General features: G+C 43.6%; 1 protein-coding gene across 1 annotated transcript in view; it reads right to left on the reverse strand.

The window, feature by feature from the left end:
• The window catches only part of RFK (riboflavin kinase), a 149,679-nt gene that overhangs the window by 96,746 nt on the left and 25,360 nt on the right, over positions 1-27,573 (reverse strand). The window contains exon 2 of the mRNA XM_069229390.1: positions 23,039-23,190. Within this exon, the coding sequence (XP_069085491.1) occupies positions 23,039-23,190 (152 nt within the window). The remainder of the gene's footprint in view (positions 1-23,038; positions 23,191-27,573) is intronic.

Here is a 27,573-nt window from a genome sequence, read left to right on the forward strand (position 1 = left end):
GACTCAAGGAGTCCGGTCTTGAGTTCCCTCAGGAACTCCAGTAAAGAGGTGGAGGTCTGTAGCTGCAGAAGGAGGTCATTCCAGGATCTCGCAGAGAGGTAGGAAAAATGTCCTCCGTTGTTGCTTCGGTGGATGCAAGGATTGTGAGCAGTGAGGAGGCGGAGCATAGATGTCTGATAGGTTGGTGGAAGTCCAGATAACAGTTGATGTTGCTGGCCCTTGGCTGTGCAGTGCTTTGTAAGCATGGATCATCAGCTTGAATTAGCATCTCTTCTGTCTGGGAAGCCAGTGGAAATTTCTGAGGTGAGGGGTGATGTGGGTCCATCTCGGGAGGTCGAGGATGAGTCTGGCAGCAGATTTCTGTATGGTCTGGAGTCTCTGTAGAAGGTGTGTGGTGATCCCAGCATAAAGTGCTTTGCTGTAGTCCAGTAGGCTGGAGAGTAGGGCCTGAGTGACAATATGTCTGGTGTTCAGAGAGCCAGTTGAAGACTTTTCATAACATACAAAGTGTCTGAAAGCAGGCAGAGGCAAATGCGTTGATCTGGGATTTCAAGATTAGTTTGTTGTCCAGGATTATGCTGACATATCTGGCGTGGTCAAGGGGTGGTATTGTTGATGAAGATCAGCACTTTCAATCTGTCCATGGTGAGCTTCAGGCTGTTGTCCTTCATCCATCTGACGATGCTCGTCATGCACCTGTGGAAGTTGGTTCTTGTGTTGGAGGGGGGGGATCTTCTGAGAGCAAGAGGATGATCTGGGTGTCGTCTGCATAGGAAATGGTGTTTAGTTTGTGGTATCTGACAATGTTGGCCAAGTGAGTCATGCAGGTGTTGATGAGGGTCAGTCTGAGAGAGGATCCTTGAGGGACACCTCAGATGATATTCTTGGGTTCGGAGGTGAATGGAGGTAGGCAGACCTTTTGTGTTCTTCTAGTGAGGAAGGAGGCACTTCACTTGAGGGTGTTTCCTTTGATACTGATGTGACGCCATCTTCTGATCAGGGTGTGATGAGATGCGGTGTCGAAAGCTGATGAGAGGTCAAGGAGGATCAGAGCCGCTGTTTCTCCTCGGTCGAGGAGGGCTCTTATGTCATTTGGTATCGATGATCAAGGAAGTCTCAGTGCTGTGGTTGGTGCAGAATCCAGATTGGGAGGTGTCTAGAAGAAGGCTCTGCTCAAGATACTTTGTGAGTTGTTGGTTGATGGCTTTTTCCAGGACTGTGACAGGGACAAGGAGATGCGTAGTAGCTTTTTAGTTCACTTGGGTCGGCATATGGTTTCTTGAGGACTGGTTTGACGTCTGCATCCTTTCAGTTTTCAGAAAAAGTGGCAATTGAGCAGTTGAAGAGGGTAGTGAGCTTGTAGCTGATCCTGCGTCTTCCAAGTTTAAAAATGTGGTGCAGACAGGCGTCCCTGAGGACTCCTGAGCGAATGGGGTTCATGATGGTGCTGGTGTCCTGGTAGGGTGAGATGGTCCCATGAGAAAAGTTGATGGTACGTGTTAATCTGGGTCAGTGCATGAAGAAGTCTGAGAGCGAGGGCTGGGGTTCGAAGTTTTTATAGATGGTGGTGATCTTGTTGTGGAAAAAGTCGATGAGTCTGTCACATAGTTCTTGGGAGGGATTGATGACATTTTCTGTGGCCACTGGATTGGCAAACTCTCTGATGATGCTGAAGAGCTCTTTGCTGTCGCTGGAACTGAACTCGATGTGGTCGGCTAGGCTTTCCTCTCTCAGTAGCAGGTGGTAGAGGTTGATGGAGTTCTCAAAGGTGGTCCTTTCTGCGGTGTCCTTACTTGTGTGCCATCTTCGTTCAAGTTTCCTGCAGTGGCGTTTTGCTGTACTCAGTTCCTTGGTGTACCATCATGCTGCTTGGTAGGTTTCCTGTGTCTGGCTGGTCTTGATGGAAGCGATGTTGGTGCAGTTGGTGATCCAGGAGTTGAGATTTTTGACTGCTTGGTCTAGGTCTGATGCAGTGATAGGGAATGTTGTCTTGAGGGCATCGGCCCTTTTGCTATCTAATACTTTGCTCCCGCTATGGTGGGGGGAGGGGGTGCTGGGTGGCTCGGCAGTAGGGGGTGTGGGGGCTGGAGATGTTGAAATGTACAAGTGGTTGGTCCAGGTGAGTTTGGTGAGGTGGCTGTACTTCACCCTGTTGCTGAAGGTGAAGATGGGGCCCAACGTGTGTCCTGCATCATGGGTGGGGCAGGTGATGAGTTGGGTGAATCCTAATGTGTTCATGCTGTTGAGGAGGATGGTGGTGTTGTTGATGTTGAGGTGAAAATTCAGATCTCCGCGGAAGATTTAGTCTTTGGAGTCAATGGTGAGAGGTACGATAAAGTCTGGGAGGACAGTGCAGAAGCTGGGGTGTTGTCCAGGTGGTCTGTAGGCGAGGGTGCATCTAATGATAGTTTTGCCGTCTGTTTGCTGTTTGAACTTGAGGTGGTCCATGGTCTGGATGGAGTCTTCAGTCTTGTGGTACAGTGAATGTTATGTTTGTGGATGATGGTGACCCCTCCTCCAGGTTTGTTGGTGAAGTCTCGGTGTGTGATCTTGTATCCATTGAGGGCTGCTGTGGCGATGTCACAAGCGGACGAGGGTGTGAGCCAGGTCTCAGTGAGGAAGACTACGTCGAGGGTGAGGGTGGTGATGAGGTCCCAGATCTTGGAGGCTTGTATGCAAAGTGAGCATGTGTTAAGGAGGAGGCAGGCAAATTGTTGTGAAGTAGGTACATTGCACTGGTTGGTTTGCATGGTGGTGGATGGTGTGTTGGTGGACAATCTGACGATGCAGGAGAAGGAGCAGTGGATGCAGGAGAAACATTCTACCATGGATTGAGGGGAGCAGCAGTTATGACGTCTGTGGTTCAGGGCTCTGAATTCGTCAGAAGTGTAGCTGCAGGGTGTAAGAGAACCATGGTTCCTGGCGATGGGTGCAGTCTTGGCTAGGAACGGGCACTGACGGGCTTGCCTTTAGAGTGTCAACAGCGCAGCCACGCTGTAGCCTCCATTACGTAGGTCCCGGGAGGAGGGATGGGTGATGGGTGGCAGTGGACGAGGTTAGCAGGAGGAGGGAAAAAGGCAGCAGCTAAACAAGCGGGGGGAAAAAGGAGGGGAAAAACTAGGCACAGGCATGCACAAAAGAAAAAAGGCACTAATGCAAAGGCACAAAAGTCAAAGAGCGGAAGATGGAAAAAAACAAAAACACAAGGAGGGCAAGAATCTGGTTGATTGTGAGCAGACAATGAGAGAGAGAGACGGCCTGGGACCTACTCAATAGGGTCGCACTGCAGACTCCATTAAATAGGTCCCGGGAGGAAGGAGGGGTGCTGGGTGGTGATGGGTGGAGCAAGAGGAGGCAGGAAACAGGCAGGGACAAAACAAGTGGGAGAAAAAGGAGGTTAAAATGAGACACAGGCAAGGCACAAAAGGTAAAAGGACCAAGCTAAAGAAAAAACTACGAACGGCAAAGATGAGTTGAAGGAGCAAATGAAGCAGAAGGAGGGCAAGAATTTGGCTGATCAGGGCCGAGAGAGAGGAGAGAAGAAAAGAGAAAAGAGAGCAGCGAGAGAAGAGAAAGAGAGACCTGAAATCTGCTCAAAGCAAAAGACTGGACACAGTGAAATGCTGATTGAAGATGAATGGAATCAGTTTCTTCATGCATTGATGAAAACATTCAGCACACCAATGCTTTTCACGGCACTGCAACTGCTGTCCTCTGATCCACCCCCGATTATGCAAGTGTTGTTACATTTTCAGGGTGCTTTGCAGTGCTGGGTTGATGGAGGAGGCTTTGCCTCAAATGTGATCCTTGCCTGTGAAAGCTGTTGGCTCCTGCTATCATTAGAAACTTTTGCTAAAACTTCCTCAGGGTATATATGCCTGGGAATTATGCCATTCTTGGAACTGAAACCGCTGTGTTAGTTCCTAGTACTGGAGCATCTGGCATACTTATTAAATGTGAACAGTGGAAATTCACTTATATTTTCATAAGTCAAACGACTTCAGGGTTTCTGCTTCACATTTCAGGTGTTGGATTTCTTCATCTGTATAAATACCAAACCAAGATATTTCAGAGAATGGCATATTCAACATTTTTGTTGTGCCTGTGAACCAAAGCCAGGAAGAACCTTCCATTGAAATACCAGATCTGTAGTCTCCTTGACTGCACGTACACTCTGGTCAGATACAACTGAGAGAGCATTTGTAATTGACAAAACACTGAGTGCAGAATTAAATGTGTTGAAAAAACAAGGGCCTGAAAACGAGAAAGAAATGCATTTATTTTTCTTTTTTGTGCTTTCTTGGAAAGCAAAAATATCTGCAGGCTTTAGCTCAATATTGCACCATCAAGTAAATATTTTTCTTGATCATCATTAGTGACCTAGGTTACCAATCTATTAAGAATAACTGAAAACCTGTTTGGAACACTTGACAATGGTCCATGTTGTAAAGTACATTCTATTTAATCTTCATACGTTCATAAATTCCTTAAATGAATAAAATGTTTAGTTTGAAATCACAAAATCGGTTTCTTTATGAATAAACTGGACAGAAAAAGGTGTATAGTAAAGGAAATGAGATGTGCAAAGATGCATTACAACAACCATTAACTTTTTCTCTTGTATTTTTTTTTACAATGGTGTGAACCGGCATCCAGTATAGTTCAGTTGCAACCTTAGAAGATAATAAATAAAATGTTTCATAGCTGCTTTGTTTAGGTAGATAAGTGGACGGAAGCGGTCCTGTTCTCATGAAGACATCAAAGCCTGTTTGGTTGACCCAGTGGTGGAGACTAGGAAATAAGTTACGAGCTACAATGTTGAATTTTTAATAAATGTGTGTTCCAAGACAAGTGATAACTCTCCCTATTCTGACACTTTCACTTGCTGAGGGTTCTCAGACTTCTCGCAGACACTCTGAGACGCTTCTCAGACTCACTTTGAGCTGTTTTAAACTTGACACTAAGATTCATTCTGAGACTATCTGCCTGAAACTTTTTTTTAACTTTTTTTGCTATGACATTTTACTGAGTTTCTCAATGCTTTCACATTTCTGAATTTACAAACTCTTTATGGGTTCTTCTAATCGATTGTTTATTATTTCCTTTACACAACCATCCTTTAGATTAGAATAGGGAATCAATTATCTGGAACGTGCTTTATGCATTGTTCTGTTTAACACTGGTTTTTATTGATCATTGATCATAAAATTTGGTACTGCCAAAGTTGAGAAACTAAGAAAATTAATAACACAAATACTAAACCTTCATCCAGCTCTCATTTTTGACACCTATAAAAACATCATTGATAAATTAATGTTTTGATTTGCAGCTTCTCCCTGCTCATACACATTCCCAAGATCTAATACCTAGAGTCCAGTAGTAAGAAGAGATTTAGTAAATGTATTCATTCTGTAACTCCGAGCTATCGCAGTCATTCCTTACGGCACAAAATCCTTTCATTTTCCCCAGTACTCCTTGGGAAGGAGATCAATGAAGCAGTCTAGGAAATTCCATAATTCTTGGTTGCACTTTCCAAAGAGGGTGGTGGAGAAACTATTATCAAGAAGCAGCAGAAATCTGCATACTTTTATCCCTATGAAATATGTCATTTTGCTTTATTTTTCTGGAGGAGCTATGATGGTGATTTAAGGACACTGTAGAGCGTTTTGGCTGCCAGGACAACAAAGAGTAATGAAGAGGTATTGTCCCTAACGAGTGACTTCAGCTTTTTAACTTCCAAATTCTTCATTACTTAACACACATCTTTCTGTGTGTAAGTAAGTTGAACAGTCACCGAACCAATACTAGCCTTGCTTGAGGAGTTGAAAGCAGGATTTCAAAAGCAAGACGTCTCATTCACAGTAGGCACTTTTGTACTGTTGAGCGTCAACATTATTTTAGTTATTTCCAGGAAGGAGACCCTATCATCCACCAATAAGAAGGATTTAGATTTAGCGTAAAGTTCTTTTGGCTTTAGTATAAACAAAATCACCTTTCAAACAAAGAAAAATAAAGCCAGCAGCCTCTAAACACAATTCCTCACAGAATATGTGTAAAAAACAATTATAATCACTCGCATTTAAATCCCTAAAGTCTGGTGGTACAATATACAATCTATAACACAGATACACTTTTAAATATATAATTAAAAATCACTCCAATTCAAAACCATATGATTGAGCAGTGCAGGATATAAATTCTTACTCTTGCACTACTGCTTCTAATTCCTGCCAGGTTTGTTATTTTATATGAAACTTCCACTGAATGATCCAGTCTCATCCTTAGATACACGTGCTTTTGTTGGAACACTTGAAAAATACCTGAACAGAAACATTATCTCTGCTGCATTCTCTAATTGTTCTGTGTATAGAGTCTTGGCTATTGAGAGCAACCTAACCTTATTATACAGATGACAATGTAACAAAAAGTGTGCCATATGCTCTTTTTCCCCACAGGCACACTTATCTGAAGACGCAGGATTTCTTCTGTTCTTAATAGCATGAAATAGGAGGCAGCCTCCTCTTGCTAATGCAAACAGTTTTCTTTCCCTCCGGTTTTCTGGTAGAACAAATGGGTATTGCATGATGAGTCAAACAGGCCAATTTAAGATCTCTGACATAAATTGGTTAGAGCAGCTATTTTCTGTTTATGCTTACTGAAACTGGTTGTTTAGGATGCCTTTTATCCCTCTTGTGTGTTAATAAGTTTATGTTTACTGTTACAGACAGCCTTCCATTTCCCAATGAATTACGTACGATGATTTGGGATTCATGGAGAATGTTCTTTCCAGGCATGATCCACTAGACTTGTGCCTTGCGATCTCAATCTTTTTAGTCCATACTTAATGGGGGGCCGCCTGACACCTAGTTTCAATCGTGGGGTAGCCTGTGTCCGATTCTAATGCTACTGCTGGGAAGTTAGATGGCAAGTTGAGCAGAGATTACCAGAACTTTCTTTCAAATCTACCTACTCCTTGCATGGACCTATCATTCATCAGAGATCTGCTCCATATGCAATTTGACTTCCGACTTTTGCCTGGAAAACCTTATCAATGAAGCTTAAGAACTGGTGACTACATTTGCGTGCTAATTGTCAGAAGGCATTTGTGGCAGCTTTAGTTTTCTCAATAGTTTATTGCATGCGAGTTTTCCTGCTTACATGTCTATTCATTATTACGCCTAGATACTTAAATGATGCCATTTCTTCCAGTTTGAGATGATTTATAAAAAAATAAATACTTCCTTGAACACTTGGTCCTAAAAGTGATTATCTTAGTCTTCCCTGTATTAATTTTTAGATTACTTGTTTTATTATACTCTTCCATTGTCACTAGATGTGCATTCAAGCCGTCAGGGGGTTCTGCTAACAAAATGGAATCATCAGCATAAAGCAGGGCAGGGACATTGAAGCTGTTTACTGTGGGGATGTTGTCAGTGGCTTTTCTAACTTTGTGGAACAGATCATTTGTATATACAGAAAACAAAGTGGGGCCAACAGACAACCTTGCTTGACACCTCTATTAGTATACAGTTTTTGCTGGTATACCCTGCTTGATTAAGGCTTACCTTGGAGGAAGTCCCAGTATACAGCAGCTGGATTAATGCCAGGAGCCTGGGCTCAATGCCCGTTCTGGTCAGTTTCTCCCAGAGTTGATTTCTTGGGACCAAATAAAAAGCCAACGAGAATCTACAAGTGCATGTACAGGGGCATTCTGATTGCGGTGGTAAATTTGTAAAGTATATGTGAGAATAGGATCAATTGTCGACAATCCTTCTCTAAATCCTCCTTGTATTGGTGAAAGAATATTCCCTTTGGTGAGTCCAGCGCCTTAAAATTACATTGGAGAAGATTTTACAGTCCATGTCAATTAAACTTACTGTTTATAAGACTTTGGGTCATCCTTTTGGCCCTTCTTACATAACAGCACGATTGTACTGTTCTGCAATGAATCTGAATAGTTATTGGTCTCTAAGATCCACAAGTAGTTTAGGACCCAGCTCTTTCCCCGTAGTACATTCATATTTCCAAACTTGCTCCAGTCGATGATCTTAATCAGGATTTAGCCAATTAAAGATTGTGGTGTACGGGCATTATATGTGGACACAGCGTAGTCTTTATTTTCAAAAAATTACAGGCTGAAGCAGAAGTGGGCCAATCGTTTGCCTTTTGCATATTTCTTGGGAGATGCATGTCTGATTGAGAGGATGCCACATGCAGCTTTCAATTCCATTAGAGCTTTGCTGTTATCTCTCACCTTAAAGTTGAAGTCGCCACAAATTAGGGTGAAAAACTTGGTATGACAGGGCAGCTGCGGTGCATCCTTAATGCGTTTTAGAAGATGAATAAACCCACCCACCTTTTTCTGTTGCACATAGGCATTTATTGTTCTTGGTGTTAGATTATCTAATAGCTTGATATCCACAACCTCAAGGTTTGCATTAACATCCTCCCTTGCTTTCGTTGACAAGTATCTGTCGGTTCGACACAATATCTGCAGGCCTCCACTGTTTCTTTGTTTCTCTGGTTCATTAGCACTTTTTGCGTTATTGATATGGCCGGGTAATAATCATGGTGATGAGGCCCATGTTTCTTGAAGTATAATTATATCATGGGATGTTAAGAAATTCAAAAAGTTAGTGTTACCCATTTTGTGGGAGATTCCTGACACATTCCAGGAGATAATGGGGCTTTTAGAATCCCATCTGCAGTTTTCAGGACCCCGTTGCATATGTCTGATATCTAGTCAGTTTTGCCTGGATTTGTTGATCCATAACATGCAGTGCCTTGGACCTGTTCACCTGACGTGCACCATCCACCAGTCTGAGCCCACCTTAACTTCCTGCTTTAACATGATTTGGTGGGTCTAGAATGTGTGGGACCTTTGACTTGTATTTCTGGGGAACGGTGTCATTCGGTCTATACCCGCCTGAGATTTTTATTTCCCCTTCAAGTGTTAGCTTACAAAAATGATTTCATATCGATATCCTTGTTCCTGGGAACATGCCCATTCGATCATCTGCTTCAGTCTGCACTATCATGTCTTTTGAGAATGGCAGTTTCATAGCGTTTACCATTGTTTGGGGGAGACTTCCGATTGCCCTGCCTTGGATTAGAGTCAATCACAATTATGGAATCCAAGAAGGGATTTGCTAGTGGCACAGTCCTGCGCATGTACTCAATTAAATTTGCACGTTCTGTACCAACTAAGATGCCGCTAGTGTTGAAAGTAAGACTAGTTTGGTAGCATCTCACAATCTGCAGGTTGTTCTATCGCTTAATTTATCAATTAGCCATTTATATGTTTTGTTTTTCAGGGACTCCCTTCCCTTCTCTCTTTGTTGACAGTGGCAGGTTACAAATAGCAACATTTCTTGTGTCTATTATCCAGTTTTGCACCACTGGATCTATGGTTCCGTACATTTTTTCTACTATCAGGAAGAGGTCTTCCCTGAAAACTGACTTCTTGATTTTCGACCATTGTGCATTCCCAACTTCATCCTTCATGACATAATCCTTTTTCACCACTGTCTTTGAGAGATGATCTGTTAAAACAGTAACATCCTCTTGCGGGGTAGTTGAACCAGAGGCAATGACTCAAATGTCTTATCTTGAGCATTAGGCCATGGTTTTGCCTCTTGTTGACGTTTTAAATTATGAGGATGGAGGACCCTATTGTAACTTTCCGATCTATTCCTATTTAAAGTTTCTTTGCTGCCCAGGCTTGCGGCCATAACTCTGTTTATTGTGCTATTATGATGCTGTACTGTTTGGTTCTCTTTTAAAGTTTGTGCCATTGGGAATGGATCCACCTTTGTGGTAGTTTCAGCACACACAGGAGTGCTCTTTTCTGTGGTAGGGAAAAAGGAACAGATAGGGGTGTTAATCTGGACGCCCTTTGATTGATAGTATGATTCCCCTAGTGTTTGTGGTTGCAAAGTGGACCCTGACGGGTACTCCAAAGATTTTATAAAATCCAATTCCATAGCTGCTTCTGCACAGTTAATTGCCATGTTTCTCACCCAGGTGGTATCCACAAAGCTGAATTTTCCTATGGGGGGCCTGTTTAAAACTTCAAGCTCCTTAAAGGACAGGTGTGAGGGAATAGCAAACAATTTCGCCGAGACATTCAGCTACTCTGAAGGAGAATCTGGTGTTCTTGCTGTATAGGATGTCATGTCGGTGTCAGAGTACAAAGATGTAGATTGAAGCAAAGTAATCTGGTGAGGTACAGTTTACAGGATCTTGGACTTTCTGTGTCTGACTTCTCTTCTTTCTTTTTAGTGAAAAAGGTAGTGGCACTTCTTTTCTCCATACTTGGAGATTCCTCACAACTTCTACTTTCATGACTCCTATGTATTTAAGGCATCCCAATTGCCCTAAGTAGGCATGAACGGTGATGGAAAAAGAACAGCTTAAGTTGATCCTGAAAGAATCTTGATGTATAGAAAATTAGTTGAGCAGCTGGTGCAGTCTGGGACTGGAGTTCTCCAGACCTTCTTACTATATGTCGGAGACTTGCATCTCAAAGTTGAGTATACCAGCACACACCACAGTTGCCCACCAAAAAAGTTCATCAATGCTCTCTTACTTTTTTGGATCAGTTGAATCACAAGGGCATTGGCAAGGGCACTGGCCTCACTTTCCATTATTTTGGTCCAAAGGACGCTCTTTCCCTATATCTAAGTCTCTAACTGGGCATCCCAAGCCATATTTGCACTTCTTACTTACTGTAGAATGAACAAAGGAGACATACAATGCAGACATTATGCTCATCTTTCCACAACTTATTCATTTTGAAAGAAGACATCAAATAGAGTCTCAGAGCTAGGAAGATGCAGGTTAGCACCTTGAAAAAAAGGGAAAATAACTTTTTTCTTTAAAGAACCGAGGCCCAAATATGTCAAGAGAGAGCAATAAACCTAAAGGAAAGGTAGATATGTCGGAGATCCTTCTCTGTGAACTGAAAAAATGGTTTGACTCTCACTGTACTGCATAATGGTGATGCTAGTGGTTTCTGGAATTCTCAAAGGTGCAGTGTCATGGGCCTAGTCCAGTAAACATTTAGAGAGATATCTGTCCTGGTGATCCACCCTGTAACCCAATTCATTTGCTGATTTTGTCAGCTTTGAGTTTTCCTGCCAATGTTTGTTTAGAGGCCAAAGAAGCATCTTTCCAAGTAAGCGGAGCAAGGCCCTGAAGCCCAGAGAATTGCTAGACGTTTCTGAATCCAAACTGGCAGCTGTGCCACCTGGCAATCGAACGAGGGATTTCAGCAGGAGTGAAAGCCTGGAAGAGAACAAACCTACAGGAAGTGACGTGATTCTACTTCAGAATTGGCTGGTGCATCGCAGATGTTCTGGAATACTGTAGCAGACCCAGAGAGCAATAGGTTCATCTAACCCCTATATTAGTTGTAAACAACCAGTCCCTCTCAACCATAAGACTGGGTCATATGCAGACAAAAGACTATGTGGGAAGCTTCATCTTTATTGTTTTGGGGGCAACACTGCACAGCACTGACATCCTCCAACATTTGCAGAAACAATATGGGGGAAACCAAACAATGGCAGTCCTCTATGGGAAGGTTTAGGACAAGAGGTTCTGGCATCCATGAAGCACTACTGTTACCATACTCTTCGCTTTGGCACAAGCATGCCTTTGACAAAATGAGCCACTCAGAAGAAAAACTGAATAATACTAGAGGAGAAAAGGGCTTTAATATCATCAGAGAGTTGGCACAAAAGCAGGATGGCATTACATATGTGGAAGCTAGTACAGAGCTCTGGTCGACAAAGGTGGCACGGTTGGAAGCACTCATGCAAAGAATAACATTTCTACAAAATGTTGAAGCCACGCAATAGGAATCCAACACCTCTTGCTAATTTCCAGTGTTTTGTAGTTACTTTCATCATTAATGTTGAGGACCACTTGGAGAAGCTGGTAAATTAAAGGAGACTGGCTAATGCCAAGTGTGGGGTTGAACGATCAAGGAGATGCCACTGAGCAAGGTTTTCATTCTTGGCAAAATGGACCCTAAATAATGTTACCCAATCTCTTACTTTAAGGAAAGCAGTGAGATTGCCTGAAAGAGCCTGTTCTTGTTGAGGATTGGGGTGGAGGGGCAGAGGTAATGGTTGTGAAATTTATTAGTTGTGTATGATGAGTGCTCCTGTGATTAACTCCAAAGCGCGGTAAGGTGTTACAAGAGGGTCAAAGGCTCTGGGAAACACTGCTAGAAGAAAGGACTGATAGAAGCTTAGGATGGACATTGAGGATGGAGCACTTGCCATTGTACATTACCTGGTTCAACCAAACGGGTTCATAGGTGACAAGGTCTTCTTATTTGGGCATGTGGAATCAGATGCTCTCCTAAAACAAAATGTGCATCCTCACTCTATGCCTATTCTAGTGGTTCGTTTTGTTATTTTCTCCTACTGTTGTCTATTCATCTTAATTGTTGCTGCTGGCTACTCCTTTGATTTGAGGGTCGAGATTTTTGCCCTCTTTGTTCAATGCGCAAACGTATGCCCGCTACCATTTGAGGAAGAGGAATGTATAATATTGTGACCAAATTTAACTAGTTAATAAACCCAATGAGTCCCTTTCTGTTCCCATATCAAGGCCCTTCTGGTGCTCTGCACCACAGATTTTCCTTTTTACCCCCAGTCAGGCTCAGGCTGTTCAGGAAGAGCTTCCCGACCAGCCTGAGCTTTTTGGTCTTTTGGGTTGTAAGGATTAGCGTGCAGCATACACTGATGCTAATGCATTCCAAAAGTGAAAGTAAAACAAGCCAAAAGGCTTGTTTCACTTTCACTGAATCACTGCTCTTGACATATTCCAGCCAACGAGCATTGATTCTTTTGGGAGAGCTATTGTTGTAAATTCTCCCCTTTCCAATGGTACCTAGCCAGTGGATCCCTCTAGGCCTCATTGCATTTGGAGCTAAAGAAAGGGGAGTGGGTGTTGCACTCTGGCATTGGCCGCCCCCCACCTCAAAATGAATAAATCAAACTTCCTTCCCATCCTCAGTGGTAGACTGGGGGTTTGTCCCCAATATGTCCCTGCAGGGGGTAGAATGTCCCCTAAACACCAGGGAATTCAAAAAGGTGCCACAACAAACAAAAGGAGGTGGCGACCCACTCTTGCATCAAGGCATGCCCCCATCCAAAAAGGGGCAATAGCATCTTTCTGCACTGCTCCCCTCCCCCGGGCAGCTAGAATGTTTGTCCCAATTGGGGAGGTTGCTCCGAATCTGCCCCTAAGGTGATAGAAAGCCCACTAGATACCAGGCATTTTGCATTTAGGGCAAAATAAAAGAGCACAGGTGTTGCACTCTGGCATTTGCCACACCCCCACCCCAAATTGAGAAACAAATCTTCCTGTCCCTCCCCCAAGGGTAGACTGGGGCTTTGCCACCATTTCGTCGCTGGGGGAGAAAGCCCAGTGGATGACAGGACTATTTTTGTTCTAGAATACAAGGGTGGGTATGGCCCATCCTGATATCAAGTCCCACCCTCAACCTTAGTCTTTCTACTCTCCTATGGACTATACCAACCCGATCCGCTATCTAGGGAAACCAACCAACCAACAAATTTCTAAAAGGTAGACCGCTAGGGGAGTTCAGGGTGGGATGCTTCACCTGTATCCCATGAAGTTTTCTTACCCACAATGCCAAGCAAACCTTAATCATTTCCTAAAAATCACAATTTTTCTTTCATTTATGTGATGTAAACGTCTGAAACCAAGAAGAAGCCACAAAATTCCTACCACCCAGTGTTATCCTACTTGTGTTGATAAAAACGCTGCACCACCTGTGTGGCTGGGCCTACTGCAAGTAACATGAATGGATCACACCAAGGTCAATGGGAGTCCCCTTGCAAGGGCTTGTTTTTAAAAAATGGCTGCGTTAAGCAGGTTTGCATGGGTGATGCCACAGCACAGCCCCAAATGCTGCAGCTACCCCTATTTGTGTCTCTTGTTCTCTTGGCCCACTAACACAAGTAGAGTACCATTCTTATCAGGGAACATGTTGCAACTCAGAGTAGTAGGAAACGTGTGGCTCCCCGCTGATTCCAGAACTTTCCATCTGAGAAATTTGAGAGGATTGTGTTTCTCTAGTCAAAGTTTAAGGTTGGTAAGACATTCTAGGTAAAAAAAGAAAAGAAAATGGTGAGAGCCACGCTAGTCACTCCCACCCTGGATTTCCCAAGGTGTCCAGTTTTAAAAAATGTTACAGTTTTGCTAGGTTTCCGTAGGAGCTGCCTCAGCTAAGGTCCAAAATCTGAGGTTTGCAAGGAATTCTAGGTTAAAAACAAAAAAGCATGGAGCCATACAAATCAACCCACCCTAGATTCCTCCAGGTATCTGGTTTTCATAAATGAGCATGTGTGCATGATTTCTCTAGGTTACGGCTGAGCCACGGCCCAAAATTCACAGCTACCCACTCTGCAAAAAAACAAAAGTCAGTTTTGAGTGAAAAAATTTGATGTATCCATACTGTGCTTTGATCTGTTTCCAGTCGTGGGCAATAGGCCTACCAAACCAGTGCGGTACCATTTTTATCAGAACACATGTGTGAGCACAGAATATTAGAACAATTTTAATTATCAATTGAATTTTGCTGCATTGGTGACTTCCAAATCAAAGTCAGTGTGTAAAAACGGAGACATTTTGAAAAATACATTTTAAATCATATGCGGGAATGTGTATCCACAAATGCAGAGAGGTACAAATAACCACTGCTCCTAAACTCCATATCGTGTGCCCATTTCAGACACACACAGGTTTCCTTAATACCCATTTTCACTCTTTATTTTTCACCATTTGAATTAGCTTATACTCTGTACACAAAGAAATACCACTGTACGGTGCAGTTCCGTTGTTGCCTCTCTGTACCTTAGTTTCTTAAAGAACCTTATATATCCCCGAACCAGAAGGTTATACAGACATAATGGTATCCTGCTTTTGTAAATCGGCCATTGTGACAAACATTTACAGATGAAAACGTTGTCACAAATGGCCGTTTTTCCTACTCATTTTCAATATTTCTTTTTTTTCAGCAGTTAGTTACTTTGGGTAAACCTTGAGGGATCTACACATATTACCCTTGCTAAATTTGGAATTTTGTCTACTTTTCAGAAAGCTTCAGCTCTCCGCGATCACCCATGTTTCACATGGGTTTCCGCCACAAACTGGAAGTAGGCTGAGAACACAAAAAAAAAAAAAAAAAAAATGGGCTTACCTCTGAAAAATGATAAAACTGTGGTAAAAATAGGTTTTTATTCAACTTTGCATGTTCCAATGAAGGGCTTGATCCCAAGCCCTTCATTGATGCCATTTTTAGGACAAAAACAACCACCAAACACTTTAATCCGGAGCACTTTTTCCTATTTTTACCACAAAACACAGAATCTAGCTTTACTTTGCCAATTTTCCCAATCTCCTAAAGGGGAATACACAAACCGTGGGTACCTTCAGAATATCCAGGATGTTGGAAAAAACGGACACAAATGTGGCCTAAAAGTGGACTAAAAGTTATGCAGCCGTAAGCACAAACTACCCAAATAGCCAAAAAAAGGGTCAGCATAGGGGTGGAGGTGGCAGGGGCATGAGGGGCAGCAGTTAAGGGATTAAGGTTGAAAGTGCTGAATAACTAACACCAAAATAACAAAATTCAGTTGGGTTTAAAAACATCCAACATATCTGCAAAGAAGGCCCAATGAAATTCTTAAAATATACAATTCTCAAAACCACATCAAAAAGTAAATGGTTTTTACTCCCTATCTTCATTGCACGGCCAGAAACCAAAATCAGCCCTTGAAATTTTTTTCAAAACAGCCTTGTACTGCTAGTTGCTGTGACTAGAATAACACCTTGTCAGCTTTCATGGTTAGGTCATGGAAGCCCATCCATCACTTTAAAAAAAAGAAAGAATAAAGAAATAAAACTGCTTGTCAGGAAAATGTCAGAGTGGTAAAATGTTAAGTCTGATTCTGTTGTGTTGGTTATGATAAGACAGACAGCAGCAGTTGCTTCAGTAATCTAACTCACTGAAATGACAGCGACTACAAGTCTACAACTCATCACTGCAAGCAGGTGGAGCAACGCAGTACAAGATAACCTTCTCAAGCAACAAATATTGCAACAATGGAGGCTGTAGCTTCATGTGAACTAGTAAGTAACGAACAGTTAGCAAGGGAAGAGACTTCATTCTGTATGAAATACTATCCTAATAACATCAGTGTGTAATGATCATATAAGAGAGATAGGTACATTCTGGAAGTTTTAGATTAATTTTCTTTATTTTGGAATTAAATGTTGACATGTACACAATGTCAATGCGGGAATAGAAAGTAGATTTTACTTTTGACACCAATTTCTGCATTTCAGCACTATGCTGAAGTGTTCTGTGGAGCTGAAGAAGCAGACAAGCAAACAACCAGTGATGGTGCAGGATGATCTACCATTAGTAGGATGCTGCATGCGCCAACAATGTGTGAGAAACTTCGGTAGCTTGTGCAGGATTGGGGCGCCAGAGAGCCAGCACACAAGATGGCCACACTCATGAGGCTCCTGCACTTGGAGGACACTGGCCGACAAAATGCCCACTCCTTGATATGCTAGGGTGCTTAGTGTCCCAGATGTCAGTGTTGATCGCAAGGGATGAGAGACTGCCAGCCTGCCAACTAAGAACACTCCAGGGCGGACTGTGCAATGGAGCATGTGACACGGCTATTCTACTGCAGTAGATCCTGCAGCCTGACTCAGGAAGTCTGAGCTGCCTTGCGGAATGCCAGGTCTGCTCCCACTGTAGGTGAGGTCGCACAACAGGGGTCCTGTTCTGGCAGTTCAAGAAGAGGCAGAGTGCTAGAAATGATGTGCACAGCCAGGGCGCGGCCATGGAGGTTCTGATAGGGCTGTGGCCTGCGTGACAGGGAGGCTAGGAACACATGCTGCAGTGAGACAAAAGAGGATAGTAGCATTGCGCTGATATGCACAGTCGGAGGACCCCCTTCACTGATACAGGAGGCACCACATAGGCATGGGACTCCAGTGGGAGAGGCCTGCACTGAACTACATAGAGGACAATCTCCCTCACAATCACTGACAGCTTGTGGTCGTCACTCTACTGCACCTGGTGCACCTCCTATTACTGCATTGGGCCCATCTGCATCATACTGAGGGATGGTCTGCTCATGGCCCTCACTCCTGAGACTAGTGGAGAAATGCCATGAGGGGGTGAGGATGGACCATCCCTTGGGTAGCGCGGCAGGCCCTGACACTAACACAACAGATAATCCTGAGCTGCAAGGAGGACCACTGAGACACAACACATCTGGTCCACCTATTTCTGCGATGTGAGGCTGCTATGTGGTTGCTCGTGTCCCCTCCTCACAGAGCATGAAGAACGCGTGTGTAAGGGCATGAGGTGGGACCATCCCACTTGCCACAAGGACACCGTTGTTGCAGGAGTCTTCCCCCCAGTTTCTGTTGTACTAGACATCCCTGTGCTTCTTGGATAATATTGAGCCACACCACTGAGAGACTGCTGTACTGCCAGGGGCACTATGGTCTACATGCCGGTGTGAACCGCAGAGATAAATGAGCCTGAAATGGGGAAGATAGAAGGTGATGCAGGACTGCCTGGCTTCAACAGAATCCAAGATGGATGCACTGGGCTCTAGAATGGGCACGATTTCCCATAAACTGGAACAGCACGACATCTGACTGCAGGAAGCAGAGCAGCATGTATCAACAGAGAGGATGAGATTGCAGAGAGTCTCTTCTCAATATGGAAAAAGTAATAAAAGGTGATAGCTGCAAAATATGAATACTTGGAGGCCAGATCGCACCGAAATAACATTGGTATGCTGGAAGTACCAGAATCAACAAGCACCCAGTGCGCCGGCCAGACACATCACTGCTCAACTATTAAACTTTTGTGACCATAAGACTGCCCGCCATATGGCTAGATAGAAACGTATATTAAACTTTCACGGGAATACAGTGTCCATCTTCCCTGACTTTACTATAGAAGTGCAGGAGGCGAGATGGACATTCACTGCTGCCAAAGAGTAAATTCAGCAAGCCAACGTGCAATCCCCAATGCTACACTTAGCTCGTCTGCATATCTGGCACCAGAGGGAAAACAAAAGGTTTTCCAAACCCTGCAGCAGGCAACAAATTAGCTGCGTAAAACAGATTAGCTGCATAAACTCTCATAGAATAAGAGCCAGGGAACCCACTGGCTGGCTAAGTCCCTGGCTTGGTCCCCACTGGCTGGTCAGGAATAAGTATGGATTAATTATGGTTACTTTAAGTGGAGTAGGGGGTATGGATCCTGCACAGTTTACTTGATGTTGTGTAGAGCTCACCAGACTGCTGCACTAAACCGGTCCACAGCCTTAACAGAAATATTCCTGCCCTCTGGGGTAAGGGAATGGAGGCATACTGCAATGGGGCTACTGAGATGCAGTCTGACGGACGTGGCGGTGTGGTTGGCGTCACAGTATCGAGCATCAGCCTGTAGCACAACACAGGGACTCAGAAGACTATATAGATTCCTCGGATGCAGACTGGGGGTCTCCCCACTAAGTTAGCCCCAAATTATGTTTCTGTTGTCTGCTCTTAAGTCACGTTTTCGTCTTATATGTAGGTTGCATGTTGTTATGAATGGGGCTGGAGATTCGTCATGGCGAACTGGGCTGCCAGTGTGGTTGGGGGAGGTTGGGAGTCTGCGGGGGGAGGCACAAAGGATGAGAAATTCAACTGCTCATAGATGTTTTGCTGCATGGCACTTACTCTGAGCAGAGGTCATGTTAAAAGTTTATACATAGACGTAGACACCCTGCAGTCCACAATATAAACATGTACAAACATAGGTTCTCCTAGGCCACTGACATGTATAACCTGGAATGTTAGAGACTGAAAAATCCCTGTAAAATGAGGCAGGTACTATCATACTTAGAAGGGCACCAGGTACAGATTGCATTCCTAGAGAAGACACACTTGGAACCCAGCACAGTAAATAGCTTTGCTACTAAATATGCTTCATATTGACTGTCATTGTATTCCTCATACTCCCCGGGGATGGCCATAATAAGCAAACAAGTAACCACATACCGGGACTGGGATCGCTCACAGATGGCTAGGGGCGTAATGCTATGCCTTTGGGGATACTGGGCACACAGAGAGTGACAACTGATACTTGTTATCGCCAGAGTATCGATGATCTGGGTTTCTCCAACAGCTTATGGGGTAAACTTCTCTCCACTGACTCATACTCATGGATTGGGGGAGGAGAACTTCAACTGTGTCCCCCACGAAGATCTGTACCAATCGTACATCCCTCTTAATTACTATGGCTTTGCATCCATGCATTTAAAAGATGATACAAGCGCACTTGTGAGATATCTGAAGGTTCAAGCGCACCACTGTACGTGAAGGCACATTTTTCTATAGGGTACACGGGGTAGTCACTTATTGACTACTGGTTGATAATGGGGGAGACGGCCATGTGGGAGTGCGGCATACATCTGCTGCGTACACGCTTTCTAATCACTCGCCTGTGTAGTTGAGCTTGGAGATCACAGGTGTCTCCTAAATGTGGCAGCAGTGGTGCCTCGCCCTAGATGATCTACTGGAGTCGGTCTTTGAGGATAACCTGCAGAGAGGGATTGTTGATTTCTTTGAGCGAAATGAGGACACTGTTGCCTCCTAGGTACAATTCAGGGTACCTATACAGCTAAACACAGTGAGATCCTCCATGGCCTTTCGTGGACACTCACGCAGTTGGAGCATGAGCTAAAGACACTCGACAGAACACTGGAGGAGAATGAATGGGGTAATACGCTAAGTAAATCAGAAGTTAAATTACTGAATGTAAGGAGACAGCCACACGAGAAAGCAAATTTAGAGGTGAATATGCGTGAGGTTTGGTGATGGGGAGAAGCCAGGTAGATAATTGGCAATGCTTATACGACACCTAAAAGCCTCTAATGACACAATAGAAATACTAATGAGAGGGGTGAATCCTGTCAGGACCCTGCTGGTATTAATAATGCCTTATGAAATGTTAAATGCTTCCGCAGGGAGCGCCTTGATGAAGTGGCTCTGGGCAGGTTGAGCAGCCACCACAGGCTCTTTCTAGAGCAACCTTTCACACTAGATGAAATACTGGTAGTCATAGGATCCTTGCCCACATGTAAGATGCTGGGCCTGAATGGCCTGCTCATGGAATTTTATAAGCGCTCTCATGGACTGCTGGTCCCAGGCTCTTGTTGGTCTCTGATGGGGCCCGACAAAGTGACTCCCTCCCCTAAACTATGTAGAAAGCAGTGACTACTGTCCTAATGGGACTCCCTGGACCTTCATGCACCTCCTATACACAAACCCTATAGCAAGGGTCAGGATCAATGGAGAGTTGTCCAGGCCATTTGCGCTTTAGCCTGGCACCAACCAGGGATGCCATTCTTCCTGCTCCTGTTTGCGCTTCCTGTGGAGCCACTGGCGGCCAGGGTGCGGCAGTAATATGCAGAACATGCTCTTCGCTACAGAAACTGGCATATATTGATATCCCCTATTTATGTGCACAAGCCAAGCGCAAATCTTAACGAGATACTGCAAGAATTTATAAAATCTAAATCACACTCAGGCATACATATCAACTAGGGGTAATCATGGATATTAGCATTAACAGCTTAGATGACAGAATTTGTCCCGGATTATTCACTGCACTGGTGCACAGAGGAATTCAAATACTTAGAGATTTGGATAAATCGAAAACAGAGACGGTGACACAGATGAACTACGGGGTTCCTCTAATCTATAGCTGCCCAAGACCTCTGCTCTCTTTGGCTGGTCACATAGGGCTTATTAAGATGGTGGTGGTCTCTAAATTGCTCCATCCATTCATCAACATACCCCTCCCACTGACCACTGCCTTTTTCATAATGCTTACATCGCATTAGGTCCACCTGGCCTGGGCTGGGAAGTTGCTGCAGGTAAAATGGGAGATACTTACACTGCCCTTCCATAAAGGGGGGGGGGGGGGGGGAGGGAGTGTTCAAAACTTCAGACCTGGATTTATTCTACCTATGTGAGCAGGCTCATTTTGGTTTCCACTGGCACCGACTTACGCTCTTCCTTCCACACTTGGCAGTGGAGACAGATTACGTGGCGCCAGTTCCACTGTCCTCCCTTATCTGCACACCAGCAACTGCTAACCCTGGACACTATGGTGCAGCAGAGAGCATAATAAATGCATGGAACAAGCTGAGAGGAAGAACTGGAGTGTAGGTACTTTACTCCCTTCATCTCTCTCCACTGAATCACCCACTGATTACAGTTACACACAAGGTTACTGCAGATGCATTTATAGGGTGAGAATCTCAGATGCTGGAAGGCGTATATGAGCAAGGGACTTTTTTGTCATTGGCTGCATATCCAGTGGATATCTGGGCACACCATAGCGATCTTCAGCTGAAGAAAATATATCCCTAGGGAACCCTTGGCTAGCATCACACTAAATAGCTTGCTTGAGGCAAGGTCCACAAAAAGCCTGAACTCCAGTGCTCTATGATAAAGCATGGCAAAGACCGTGGCCCAGACCTGGCGGTGAGAAAAGGTTGGGAGGAGGAGGAGCTGAGGAATAAAATTCCTGAGGCCCTCTGGAAACATATCTGCACTCAAACTGGTCAGGCCTCCTCCAGCAGAAGATTTTGTATAATATATTATCATATCTGCAGTCTGCCTATTGTACCCCTAAATAGTCACACAGATATAGCTTAAGACAGGATTGCTGCTGTTTGTGGTGTGGTAGACTGGATGTGGGCTTCTTGCATTTACAATGGGCGTGTCCTGTGGTTCCTAAACACTGGGAGGTCTTTGCAGCCCAGTCAGTTATGACGAGGTGTGAAATAGAGATGGAACCACATGTGGGTCTCCTAGGCTATGTGAAAGATGTGGACCTTGCAGATATGAAGAGAGTGGTGGCCTGTAGATGGGGTGGAGAATGAACCCCAAGCTCAAGCACTGGATTGTGGACCTAGTGTATTCTAATGAAAAATTAGATATGTACGCAGATATGTTGTCTTCCTCTTCCAGACCAACAGACGTTTGGCAATCCTTCAAAACATACTACTTGCAAAATGAGGGCTAGCAGGAACTGACTGCTGGTTACCTCTAAGCACAGTACTCGTTAATGATTGAACTTATACTAATGATACCCTCCCCTGGGTGAAGGGGCCGGTGACACTTACCCTGGGCGCGAGGTACCAGCCCAGCCTATATCAGACTATAGCTGCTAAACCGAGGTGCATTCGCAGAAATGCTGTATGTGTTCATTGCTCTGCACTTACTTTGTTTGTGCTATGCTTTGTACTGTCTGGGTGATGCACATGCAGTAATTGATTGCTGATACACATCTGTGCATTCCTTCACTTATGGCTGATTTTGACGAGGTGTGTTCTATGCTGCTATTACTTTGAACTTTTTTTGTCTCTCTCTTTTTTTCTCCAATACAATTTTAAGAAAAAAGAAATTGCATAAAAAGGGTAACCCGGTAATTGTGTGAATCTGGACCTGCTGAAGAATCAAACATAAGCAGTACAAATCTCACACATCTTTTAAATAGAAGCAGACTGAAGAGTTCTTTGATAGAAGCTTTCTTCCGTTGAAAAACGTAATGCAAATTTTCATTGTATTCCACCATCCTTACATTCACAAATGCTTCCAAATACTTTAACATGCCAAAGTCATGATTATATATGTACATTTCCCAGCCTCTACGTCCTCACAGCTTCTGTTTAGTGGGCCTACCTCCGTTTTTGCCCATCACTGAAGTCTACAGGCACTTAGTACCATCAACGTCCATCGCATAGTGCTCCCAGAAGCAATAACAAATTTCAACAATCTCCAAGTTAACCATAATACAGCACAATGGGCAACACTGAGTTTCTGGACACTGAACATTCACAAATAGTAAAAATAGGTTTAGAGTTTGAACACAACAGTTATCCTGAACAAGTTATGCGCTTACCGCTGACTTCTTAGTGTTTTTGTAGAATGGGTTCCAGCCAATGCTCATAACCATCTTGTGTACCTCTCCATTACCGACACAACCCCAGCCGTAGTATATGCCAGTGGCTATATCTGAAGGAAGACTGTCAACTACATCTTCAGGAAAATTAGCTGTGGATAGGTAAAAAAAAAAAAAAAAAAAACCTTATCAAAACATTGCCAATATCAATGTCATTCTATTCTTCTGTGTGTGCACGGATAATATGAAGCAACATCCTGGGAGTACTATAATAGCCACATAGTTATACTTTGCACAGATATGTTTTCATCTTGGACCCACTGCCAGTAAAGCAAGCTGAACTTACACCTCACTGTATTTCTTAATGGCGCTCAACCGAACAGTGAAAGTTTTGTGATAATGAATCACATATACAAGTCAGAACATCTTATACACTGGCATACATATCTTATCTCAGTAGCATTAGACAATGCTCTTTCCCACAACTATACTGTGGCACTAAACTACTGGAAAGAGGGGAAGCTCTGTGGGATTTTGGTCTACTTGCCAGAGGAGAAAATAAAGAGGAAGATTTGTTATCCTTGATCCCAAACAATACAACCTGGGTGTCAGACAATAGTAATTCCCTCAAACGCCTGGTGTTCAAAAGCATTTGGGTTGCCTTTAGAACAGAATCTTCTCTTGAAAAATATTGAGCAGCGGTTTATTAGGATGAAATATTTATGGATCTTTACCAGCGTGGCACACAGAGCCCGAGGGGATGGAAATCCCCTCAGGCTCCATGAGGACTTTGTTCACAGCAACTTCTGTGAACAAAAACATTGCAATGCTGGAGCTACAGGCTTCTACCAGCCATTTGAAGTCCGGAGCACTCCACGGTCTTCAATGGAGCTCCCAACATTCCAATGTTGTAATATAGCCTTAGAACCCGCTCTACCGGCTATTAAAGGCCCGCTCCTGCGTTAAAGGCCCGAGCCGAAGGCAAGGGCCTTTAACAGCCGGTAGAGCCCGCTACGGCGGGTTCTAAGGCTATTAGAACATTCTGCCACTCAGGGCAGAGTGTTCTATTAAATAAAACAAATTCCTCACGGAGCCCGAGGGGATCAAAATCCCCTCGGGCTCCGTGAGGCTTTGTTCACAGCTATTGCTGTGAACAAAGCGAACATTGGAATGTTGGCGCTGCGGGCTTTTACCGGCCAGTAAAAGCCCGCAGCACTCCATTGTTTTCAATGGAGCTGCCAACGTTCCAATGTTCTAATTAAACTTCTAGCCGCTCTGGTGAGAAGTGCTAGGTTCATATGATGCAAAGCATGGGTCATGCTTGCAGTGTTCTAAGTACATCAGCAATGCAGAAAGACCAATGCTGTGTCCAATCCAGAGTATCCAGCTCTGCTCAGTAGTGTTATAACTGTCATATTAAAAGCAGAGCAGGCGGCCTCCGCATACCACTTCGTATCAGAGTATATGATCTGCTCTGGAGGGTAAAAATGGAGTTTCAACCCCCCATTTTTCTTTTAACCTCTAGCCTCATATTTGAAAAAAAAAAAACACAGGAAAACAATGGTCACTGAACAGAATGACATTTTAAGTCACTCGTAAGGTTTACCACTTTTATCTAAGCTTTAGCTGCTTTAACATGTCCTAAAGTGCTATGTGGCATAAAAGGAGAAGAGACTTTGAATCACATGAATACCAAGTTTGCTTCACTCAGATCTCTTGGTGCAAACACCAGTAAAAGACGAACTACTTTTAATTTGCTGCAGAGACCTGCAACGTTCATTAACCACTTTCAGCAGCCTTCACTATTAAAACATATTAGTCCAATCCCTCCACCTTAAAGAACAAGTATGTGTTTGTTCATTTGAACATCAGAGCAGGGCCCTTACTTTCATAAGCTTTAGTTACGTCATGGCATTATTTATCAAGTTTTTTTTCAAGTACAGAAACGCTGGTGGTTGCATATGCAATAATGAGGCATGAATCATGCTCTGGCATATGATGAGCTGAAAAGTACAAACTATTAGCCTAGTCATCAGTCATTAAAAGTAAAAACCAAAGGATTAGGCAGAACAATTTACTACTACTCGGAAATGGTGTGGCAACGGCGCTTGCGAAAGAAAACGTGTGCAAGATCGAGTATATATTACAGAAACCCATTTCGAAATTAAAATGGACACGCAGTGAGCATTATATATATTATGCATTTATTGAAAACGTGGCCTGTTACATACAAAAAAACAGGACATATGCAAGTTGAAACTGTTAAATGTTAAAGGCGCTGGCATAAAAAAAGGGAATAAAGTCCTAATTAGGGATTCAATGTTAACATATTAAAGTGGAGGGAAAACAAGCGTACGAAACCCTGAGCAGTTTTATAAACGCATACAGCATACCTATTGTGGTGTCAAGAGACATCCCAGCGGGTGTACTTTATCCCATCAAGGTCCTAGTGGTGTGCTGGAGGGGCGTATTCCCTGAAGGTTGGTGAGAAGCTGGGCATTACCAAGCAGTACATCTGGCGTTGCAGATGTGGGCACCAATAAGACACTGCATTGAAAATTCAACCAAGGTTCACATTATGAGTTCCCCTTTAAGATCTGGTACGTGCAGTAACAACTGTTACCACACTTCGGAATTTCAAGTTTCGCATCAAGCACCACACTGCCGAAAATGTACTTACCCACATAAATTTCACCGGGGAGAGGGGTGTCTGGTAAATTTGGGATATGCAGAACAGATTTTAGTGCAGATAGCACAAAAAACTACAAAGGAATGCCCCCTATTTCAAGATCAAAGCTTGTACAACGTGCTACTTCACGCACCAAATCAATTCAGTTTGATTATGTGCAATCAATTTCAAATATCCACCCTACCGGGGCACTCAATGATGGCCTTAGTGAGAAATAAAACCACACATTCGTTTGGATTTCCTTGGTGTTTCTTGTAATGGAGTATAACATCGAAATAACTGGCAAGTTATTATTGTTTGGTCCATCCTTTTCAAAAGGCGGGAGTGCCGAAGACCTGTGTGTGCCTCTTGTGAAGCGGTGACCCACTGTTAGTTACGTTTTGTTCATTACGATGTTAAAACTGTGTTGGTTTATTCTTTTGTGCAGCTTCTGGGCCGTCTCACCACCATACTGGCCTTAATGATACTGATCTGGTTGATTGAAAGTAGCATGTCTGTTTAACACATCCTGAGCAGCTATGTGGAGCTGTTCTGGAATAATAATATGTGCCCTTTACTTTCAAGCTATCCCACTCACACTTCACCGCTGTGGTTTAGCTCGGTTATCAGTGCTGGACGATACCCAACAACCAAAAGCACTCGAACTGATCTTTCTATATGACAGTACATTCTCGATGGGTAACTATGATGAACAATCTAAGCAGTCGTTTGTTCTCAATGGAATAGCAGTAATTGGCAAAAGTGCTCTCGTTTTGTAACGTACCACTGCAAACTGGATAAAATAGTGGAAGCCGTGGCATGCTTTGTGAAACTGTTCCAGAGATTATTTCAATTCTGTCCAAGTCATGAAAATGACACCTATGTACAGGTAACTGGGCTAGAGGTTCGCATCAGTCAGAAATCCTTTCGCAGGTTTGTCATTAAGAGGTCCGTGTCCTGCAATGTAGTTCAAGGACCCATGTTTACCACTATTTTTACAGGAAATACCTTACATTGAAAACAAATTATTATGGAGTGGATGGTCAGTGGCCATCCCGATCATAAAGTCCATCCTCTTTTCCCTTTGTAGAAATCTCCAGGAAGCAACCTTCCCATCATTATATTGGTTGTACAGGTTGGGCAGCAGAGAGTTATGTGCCAACTTTCCTATCTTTCTGCATATCCCTCAAGAAGTAACTTGTATTCTGTACAAGGCTGGAATACTCAGCAGAGATCAACAACGGCAATGCCAGGAAACAATTACAGGACTCTGAGTTATCCATTAATATCAACTTCTATAGATACAACCTCATTAGAAAACGCCCAGTTGAAAGCACTGTAAGTAGACTACATAAAGGATAACTATTAAACAGAACTGAGATACCATAAAGGCCACTTTTATAATACTTTACGATACCCCCTGTTGGCTCCTACATATGCAACTGGTAATTGAAATCACTTCTAAAGACAACATGAAGACGCGTGAAGCAATTGGGAGGCGTAGGATCCACTGAACCTATACAACACATCAAATGACCAGAGACAGTTTCACCACACTCAGTTTAACTAGGTCATTGATAATTACAAACGAGATTCTCTTATCACTCCTGGAAATTACTAAAAATCCATGTGGGGTAATGGGTTAGATATGCTACAGAGAACAATGATACCCTCATTATGAGTTTTGCAGTCTTTTGGCAAGACCGCCAGTGATGGCGGTATCCTGCCATTTAACAAGTCACAAACTGAGGACTGCCCAAATACAGCCACAAATCCGACACTGCCAGGCTGACCGACGGAGGGAGAGAGACTGTCCTACCACCAGCCCAACCACACCGATAACATTCCTGCCCTCCATATCACAACC

The sequence above is a fragment of the Pleurodeles waltl genome, chromosome 1_1 (genome assembly GCF_031143425.1).
Source record: "Pleurodeles waltl isolate 20211129_DDA chromosome 1_1, aPleWal1.hap1.20221129, whole genome shotgun sequence".
NCBI classification, from domain to species: Eukaryota; Metazoa; Chordata; class Amphibia; order Caudata; family Salamandridae; genus Pleurodeles; species Pleurodeles waltl.